We start from the raw sequence: 8,441 nt of genomic DNA, 5'->3' as shown, positions 1-8,441 counted from the left end.
GCATTGCCTTCCAAGGTGAGATTAGAATCTGCCTCTGTGGGCAGCAGGCTCAGCCGAAGTTCTGCCAGAAAGTGGGATGTGGGTTTCATGGTTTTTGAGTGTTCCAGGGAACTGGCTGGCTCACCTGACCCTCCCCTGACCCCTTGGAAAGAATCTAGTAACTAGATTTTCGTTCCTGTCATCTACGAAAGGGGCTTCTAGAGACTCTAGAGGCAAGACAGGTGCTCTTCTCCAAAGATGGGCAAGTACATCAGAGAGGGTGGTCCATCTGGACAAGATCACACAGTAAATGGAAGCAGTAAGATTTGAGTTGTTTTGACTTCTGGCGCCACCCACTTCCCCTGGCTACACGTCCAGCAGACCCTCCAGCATAAACTCCTTTTCCTGGAGTAGTGTCGGGAAATAGGAGCTTGTACCTCCTCTAAGACCTCCACCTGGCAGAGGATAGGAACTGAGACCTTGGTAACCCAGAACTCATGTCCACCTGCCAGTGGGTAATTCCCAGCCCTACTCTCTACCCAGTTGTGCTGCCTGGGGATAATCTGGGGCCCATGTTCAAACAAGTTTGTGCTTGGCTGAGCTGCCATCAAATGGGAAGGGGGGAAGATGGCCAGAGTAGTCTGGTCAGAAATAGAAAAGTACATTAATCCACTAGAGGTTCTGAAAAGGAGTGGAGGAGAGAAGTGAATTGTCCCTGGGATTCAAGAAGCATCAAGGCCTGTATCCAGGGCTGCTGCCATACCCCAGCAGGTTAGGGGGCTGAACTCTCCCTAACCCTTGCAGCTTTTGAAGGGTCTTCCAGGGCTTCATTTGGGCCCAGCCCCACTCTTCTCAGTCTTCCTTCCCTGCCAGTTCCTGGCTGGCCCCCAGCCCCTCCCTGCATCTCATCTTCCTGGCTTAATTATTTTTCCTGGGAGCCGTGTAATCCTTGTTTTATGGGGCTGAGGAGTGAAGAGGTCTAACAGCTTTTTTTAAGGGTTCTGGTTGTTGTTCTTAGCCAGTTGCATCACTCTCTTACTCCTGAGTTTACATTTGGTTTCAGAGAGGAAGCATCTCACCAGATGAGATGAGGCAGTCCCCATGGGGTGATCTGGGCAGGGCCTTTATCTAGGAGGCAGAGTTGTAGTCTGGGCCCTGTCACTGCCTCCTTCTGTGAGCTAGAGCTAGGCCCTTTCTTCTCTGGACTTTAGCGTCCCAGTCTGTAAAATGGTCATGTTTAAGCCAGTTGGCACATAGATTCTTTCCGATTGTGACAGTTCCCCTCTGATCCGCCTAAGGAATTAGTTCAAAGGTCCCCTGCCCCCTTCATCTCTCACTCTCCATTTGACAGTTGTTTTTCTGGACAAGGGACAGAGTGGACCCTGGGTGGGCAGTACTCATGCCCAAGGCAGCTGATGTGGGCGTCCTATAGCCCTATGAGTCAGGCATGTGGGACTGGGGAAGTGTCCAACTGCTGGACATAATTGTTAGTGCTGACCATCCCTCTTTCAAACAGGAAGTGACTGGGGTGGGGGCTTCCCTGGCATCCCAAAGTCACAGATTTATGAGGCCATAAAATGCCCAGTGCCCATTAATTCTACCCAAGGGGCAACATAGCCCTGACTTCTAGTGGAGGCTGTCATGAGACTCAAAGGTAAATCTGTAGTTGGCTGACCTGGTGGCTGAAGAATTCTCCCTAGTGGGCAGCACCTGTGGCTCAAGGAGTGGAGTGCTGACCCCATATACTAGAGATGGTGGGTTCAAACCCAGCCCCGGCCAAAACACACACACACACACACACACAAAAGAATTCTCCCTAGTGACCCTGGGAGCCTTGGAGGTCATCTCAATCAGCCCACTGCCCCAGACCAGCTGCCCCCAAGAAAGGCTGCAGTAGCTCCTGCCAGCAACTTGGAGTGACGCTGGCATCAGGGCCCAGTTCTGCTGGGCGTGATTCAGCTTGGCTGCTCCCTGGGGCAAGTGAGCCGGGGAGGAGGGAGTGGCCGCCCCTCATTAAGCAGGAACTTGGGGCTGAAAGGGAGAGGGGCCAGGGAATGAGGGCAAAGGAGCCCCACCAGCCCGAGCGGGTGGCCTCCCAACAGTCAGCCCACGCTGGGCTTAGGGCTGCCCCAGAGCCTGGAACAGAGCTAGAGGTGGGCGGGCAGGGGGCCCCACTGGCACCCCCACCACTGCCTCTCACCCAACTGAGTCAGACTAATGGTTTTTACAACCCTCCCTGGGCACAATTACTGCACTGGTGGCATGACCGGGCCTCCTAATGGGTGTTTATTCTGTTGGCACGAGCACCCCCTGCCTGAAGGCTGGCCTACTCACCAGGACACGCCCCCCAGGGCACACTCATGTGAACACTCACACCCACACTCTCATACAATCATGGAGACCCACATGGGTACCCAGAGAGACTTTCTCACACATTGCCTTCCTCACACTCAGGAACTCACAGATCCACTCCCAGGAGACAGTGCACCCACCAGAAGGAACATTAGGGACATAGGCACATGCTCATATGCACTGCCCCCTGCACAGCACAACCCAAATGGACACACAAACCTGTGCACACCATGCCCACCTACCCATTGCCAGCCTTACCCATCTCTCTTTACTCCTAAGTTTGTCCCAGAGGGGATGAGGCAGACCCAGGAGAGGAACATTCCATAGCCTCCCCCTGACTCCCTCTCTGGAGCTGGCACGGGAGACCTCGGAGCAGTGAGTTCCCTTTCCACTGAGAGGTCAAAATCCAGGCCTAAAGACCCACTGGGGAGTGGTCCAATTTCAGATGGGGCTGGGGCCAGAAGGCCTCTGCAGCACCCAGCAGCCCTCCCTTTCTGAATGCCTTGGCCAGGATCAGGGGTAGGAAGAAGACAGATTTTAGATGAATATAACTTGACCACAAGTCTAAAATCCCTGCTCATCCCTCCCCCCCCACCAAAAAGTACCAGGCATGGGCCCAACAAGGGCAAAAGAGTGTTCTAGAGCCCAGGCCCAGAGCCAACCCTGGTTGCCTGGCCTCAGCCTGAATTCTTGCCTTGCTCTGCTCTGGCAGACGGCACCTGATGGCTGGAAGAATTCCGTCCGCCACAACCTATCCCTCAACAAATGCTTCGAAAAGGTAGAGAACAAATCGGGAAGCTCCTCTCGGAAGGGCTGCCTGTGGGCCCTCAATCCAGCCAAGATTGACAAGATGCAGGAGGAGCTGCAGAAGTGGAAGAGGAAAGATCCCATTGCTGTGCGCAAAAGTATGGCCAAGCCAGGTGAGACGGGGCCACACGAGAGAGGGCCTGGGGCACCCATGAGCCAAAAGGAGAGGAAGAATTGGTGAGAGGAAAGCAAGGGTTCTGAGGCTGGGGCGGCTGTGGAGGAGAGAGGTCTCACGGTGTTTCTTCTCCCTTGGGTCTTTCAGAAGAGCTGGACAGCCTCATTGGAGACAAGAGGGAGAAGCTGGGCTCCCCACTGCTGGGCTGTCCACCCCCTGGGCTGGCAGGCTCAGGCCCCATCCGGCCCCTGGCACCCCCAACCGGGCTATCCCAGCCACTGCATTCACTCCATCCCGCTCCAGGGCCCATCCCTGGCAAGAACCCCCTGCAGGACCTATTGGAGGGTCATGTACCCTCCTGCTATGGGCAGACATATCCACACCTCTCACCAGGCCTGGCCCCTCCTGGACCCCCGCAGCCATTGTTCCCACAGCCAGATGGGCACCTTGAGCTGCGGGCCCAGCCAAGCACCCCCCAGGACTCGCCTCTGCCTGCCCACACCCCACCCAGCCACAGTGCTAAGCTGCTGGCTGAGCCTTCCCCAGCAAGGACCATGCATGACACCCTACTGCCAGATGGAGACCTTGGAACTGACCTGGATGCTATCAACCCCTCCCTCACCGACTTTGACTTTCAGGGTGAGCTGGGGATAGGAAAGGGGAGGTGGGACAGGATTGGAGAGGTGTACCTGGCAGTGTGGCCCATCCTCTCTGAGTCTCTAGGCTGCGGCCTGCAAGCTGTTGGGATTTGGGTCAACTGAAACCAGGCAAAGAGAAATGTCTTTGCCCATATCCTTCTTCTTGGTGCCCCGAACATGTTCCAGCTGATCCCATCATCAAAATGCTCTTAGCTCTGGACAGACCAGAAAGGACTCGGTGTTCTAGTCTATATTTGACTGTAAGTGATCAACAGTTCTGAACATTCCCAGAAGCATCAGAGTTCATCTTTTAAAGCAGAAGGAAAGAGACCCTCTGCTCTAGAGGAAGGTTAGAGAAATGTTAGGCCTCAGAGCTGGGCAAGTCCTAGAGAGATTTGGAGATAGAAGTCCAGGGAGAGATTCTATCCATTCCACATCATCTTGCCTACTCCGTATCTGCATGTGGCCATCTAAATTCCAGTGCACGCCCAAACACTGGTACTGACCACTGGAGGTTTGTGGGGGGATGGCCCAGGCCTCTGACCCTTTGCATGCACAAGCAGATAGAGGCAGCCTGCCCTCAGAGAGTGCCCAATCTGATGAGGGGACAGCCCAGGTCTTAGGAAGCTTAGTAGAAAAGCACACAGTTTTAGATTGATCTGCAGACACGTGGGACATAGTAAACATTTACTTGAGCCCCTACTAAGTTTTAGGCATCATGCTAGTTGTGTCACACATGGTTCTCATCTGGTCCTAGAAGATAGGAGAGATTATTATGATTAAACCCACCTGACAAAAGCACACAGTGGCTTAGTAACATACTCATGGTCACTTAGCTAGAAAGAGGGAGAGTTAGTATTGAAACTCAGGCAGTTAAATCCAATCCAGGGTTTAGCCATGCCTTCTTCCTCCAGACCTTGTCTCTGACTGACACCCAGGGTGGGAACTCCAGGCTACATGGTACAGAGAGGGACCAGGTGGCAGTACTGTTTGCTCCCCAGAGTCAGGTGTGCTTCCGGGCTCTGCTCCCATCCTCAGGCCCTGCTGCGAAGGAGGCCCAGGGAGCCATGCCCATCCTCCTCACCAGGTCCAGCAGTGTATTGTGGGCAGATTCTCGCTCTAGGTGGCAGATCCACCTTCCTGGGGAGACTGAGCAAGAGCTAGGGTGAAGAGTTCCTGGGGGACCCCCTAGGGTAGCCCCCGGTGCACAGCACTTGCATCAAATCTTCCGTTAGGCAGTTCTCAAATCCCCAGTGCCCCCTGCCAAAAGAGCCACAGATGTCATCTGGATCCATGGTTTTCAGACTGTGCCACGTGGGAGGAAGAAACAGGCTCAGAGAGATTCACAACTGCCTGGGTTTGCACAGCTAGTGCTGGTGTTTGTTCCCGCTCCATGTCACCCGTCTCCTGCTCTCTGCAACATGTGAGGGTCCCTGGAAGGAGGGCAGAGAGGGCTCCGGTGCTGCCTCCAGTGATACCTGTTCTCTCCTTCCCTTCCCAACTAGGAAACCTGTGGGAACAACTGAAGGATGACAGCTTGGCCCTCGACCCCCTGGTACTGGTGACCTCATCCCCGACGACATCATCATCTTCAATGCCGCCACCCCCACCAGCCCCCCACTGCTTCCCCCCTGGGCCCTGTCTGGCAGAGACAGGCAGTGGGGCAGGCGACTTGGCACCCCCAGGCAATGGGGGCTCCGGGGCACTGGGTGACTTGCACCTCACCACCCTCTACTCGGACTTCATGGAGCTGGAGCCCACGCCCTCCACAGCCCCAGCCGGCCCTTCAGTGTACCTCAGCCCCAGCTCCAAGCCCATGGCCTTGGCATGATCTATGTCCAGGATCAGCTCGAGCCTTTGCCTAGCCTGGATGTCCCAGCTGGTCGCCCACATCGGGCTCACCTTAAAGATCAAGGAAGGAAAACACTACCTTGTCCCCTGTGCCCCTTGTTTGTTAGCTGGCAGCTGGAGGTACAGAGGACTCCACCTGGGCTGCTGCCCCTCTTACATTTCTGCCACCTGGTGGTCTAGCTCCTCACTCAGGGCCCCAGAAAAGCAAATGTGTGGGCAAGAATAAAACACACTCTAGTTCACTCCCATCCACACTTAAACCCCTGTACTTACACACACACAGAGACACACACACACACACCCCTCCCCACCACATAAACCTTATCCCCAGAGGAATCAGTACTACAACACGGACAGCCTGACTTCATTTCTGGGACAGCTGAGAGCTGAGAGCTTTGCTTACCAAAAGCTCAGAGCCCGGTGCCAGGCCGAAGACCATCCCCTGAAGCCCCTTAGACATCCACATTCTCTGCAGGCCCCACTCCCTGCAGTCATGTTCTTTCCAAGAAGCCCCCTGTATTTATTCTCCCATCTTTACCCCAATAGTCCAGCAAAGAGGAGGAAAGAGAGCTCCTCCCCAAATTGTCTGTGGCCCCCTCTAGGGGGTTGCTACTTAGCAGCTCTTACTCTGCCAGGCTCTACCTATCCTTACAGTACATGCTCTGTCTGGCCACCCCCAGGGTGACATGCAAGAGGGGCAGATTCACCCTGGGACCAAACTGAGCCCAATTCCGACAGTGTTCGGAAAAGCCCTTGCCCTTGGAAACTTGAATGTGCCTACTTCTTCCAGTTCCAGCTGCAGGAAGGGCCCCCTCTGGGTCACCACAGTCTCACTCCTTCTCTAGAAAGAAAAGTTCATGCAGTTTAGGTCCCAGCTTACTCTAGACTGTCCCTGGCTTACGATGGTTCAACTTAACGTTTTTCCGACTTTACAATGGTGTGAAAGTAATACGCATTCAGTACATTCCTCAGACTTAACATGGGGTTATGTTTGATAAACCTATCGTAAATTGAAAATACCATAAGTAAAAAGCATACTTTCTACTTACGATATTTCCAACTTACAGTGGATTTATCTAGATGCAACCCCATTGTAAGTTGAGGAACATCCATGGTTACTTCCAACTGTCTCAGGCAGCCTGGGCATTCTGGGAGGGGTCGCCAGGCATGGGAGCACACATGCCCCCCTCTCTTCCGCTGGTTGGCAGAACCAAGATACCCGGGAAGCACTAGGGATGCCCCTGGAGCTGAGGGGTGTGGTTCAGGTACCCACCATGAGCCCCGTCACCACCCAAGGGAACCTCAGCCCATACCAGGCCTGGGGATGACAAGAACTTCCAGAGGTTGGCTCCAGGCCCACATGAGGCCCAAGCAGATCCCTCAATGGCCTGCCAGTGTCCCCTGTGCTGGAACAATAAAGCAAGTGCCTTGTGGTCTCACCACTGAGTCTTCATTTCTGGACCTCTCCTCCCTGGGCAGAAAGGCCAGGCCACACTGATGGTAGATGATATGGGCCTATGATGTCATTTCCACCCCCACCTGGAACTGTGAAGTTTCCAAATCCAAAGAGTAAGGCACACAGGAGGACTTCCTGACCAGGCTGGGGATGATGAGGGGCAGGTAGTAAGGCATCTTCCCAGGAGAATTTCCAAGCAGGTGTAAGGGAGAGGCTGTTCTGCCCACAGGAAAGGGGTGGGTGCCTTCTTCCCTTTTTGCATCCTCTGATCTCCTCACACCAGAAGGGGTCACTGTCCTATCTAGGCTGTGTCTTCCTGCCCCTCATATGGCTCTGGCTGGGAGAGATGCCAAGCATTTTGGGACCCTGGAATCCACAGGTGACAAGAATGGAGCACAGCCTGTGCCATGTGCAGTGCTGGCCCCACCAGGGTGTCTCTGATAGGTTGGGGATCACTTGATCTAACTTTAGACTCAGCCCCCAGGTACCACCTCCAGGTGAGCTGCTGTCCCAAAATGGCAGCCTGAGAGGCAGACCTGCATCCCTGCAGTCCTGCAACCCCTCAGCCCCACAGCCCCCACAGTTCCCACAGCCCCACAGCCCCCACAGTCCCCTCAGCCCCATAGCCCCCACCGTCCCCACAGCCCCACAGCTTCCATAGGCCCCGCAGCCTCACAGCCCCACCTAGAGGGGTAGAGCAGAGGTGGGAGCCAAAAGCAGGTACAGAAACCTCAGGTCCCAGAACAGCCGCAGGTAGGACCTCTGCTTAGAAAGTTCTTCTGGCTCGGTGCCTGTAACACAGTGGTTATGGTGCCAGCCACATACACTGAGGCTAGTGGGTTCAAACCCAGCCTGGGCCAGCTAAACAACGACAACTGCAACAAAAAATAGCCCAGCATTTTGGCCGGTGCCTGTAGTCCCAGCTACTTGGGAGGCTGAGGCAAGAGAATCGCTTAAGCCCAGGAATTAGAGATTGCTGTGAGCTGTGACATCACAGGACTCTACAGAGGGTGACATAGTGAGACTCTGTCTTTAAAAAAAAAAAAAGAAACTTTGTCTAGGTGAGCTCACAAGTTTGAGACCAGCCTGAGCAAAAGTGAGACCTTGTCTCTAAAAACTAGCCAGTCATTGTGACAGGTGCCTGTAGTCCCCAATACTTGGGAGGCTGAGGCAAGAGAATTGCTTGAGCCCAAGAGTTTGAGGTTGCTGTGAGCTAAGATGCTATGGTACTCTACCAAGGGTG

At 54.4% G+C, this 8,441-nt stretch overlaps 1 protein-coding gene across 2 annotated transcripts in view; it reads left to right on the top strand.

Moving 5' to 3' along the window:
• The window catches only part of FOXN1 (forkhead box N1), a 29,644-nt gene extending 23,202 nt beyond the window's left edge, over positions 1–6,442 (top strand). Inside the window, exons 6-8 of one of the 2 annotated variants that reach the window (XM_003797156.1) lie at positions 3,044–3,251; positions 3,401–3,892; positions 5,397–6,442. In XM_003797156.1, coding sequence (XP_003797204.1) covers positions 3,044–3,251; positions 3,401–3,892; positions 5,397–5,722 — 1,026 coding nt within the window. In that variant the 3' untranslated portion in view covers positions 5,723–6,442. The remainder of the gene's footprint in view (positions 1–3,043; positions 3,252–3,400; positions 3,893–5,396) is intronic. The other variant, XM_012809731.1, reaches the window with a different exon arrangement.
• Positions 6,443–8,441: the final 1,999 nt, after the last annotated feature.

This window comes from Otolemur garnettii, unplaced genomic scaffold (genome assembly GCF_000181295.1).
Source record: "Otolemur garnettii isolate 467f Iridium unplaced genomic scaffold, OtoGar3 scaffold00112, whole genome shotgun sequence".
NCBI lineage: Eukaryota > Metazoa > Chordata > Mammalia > Primates > Galagidae > Otolemur > Otolemur garnettii.
This window is presented reverse-complemented; position numbering and strand designations above follow the sequence as displayed.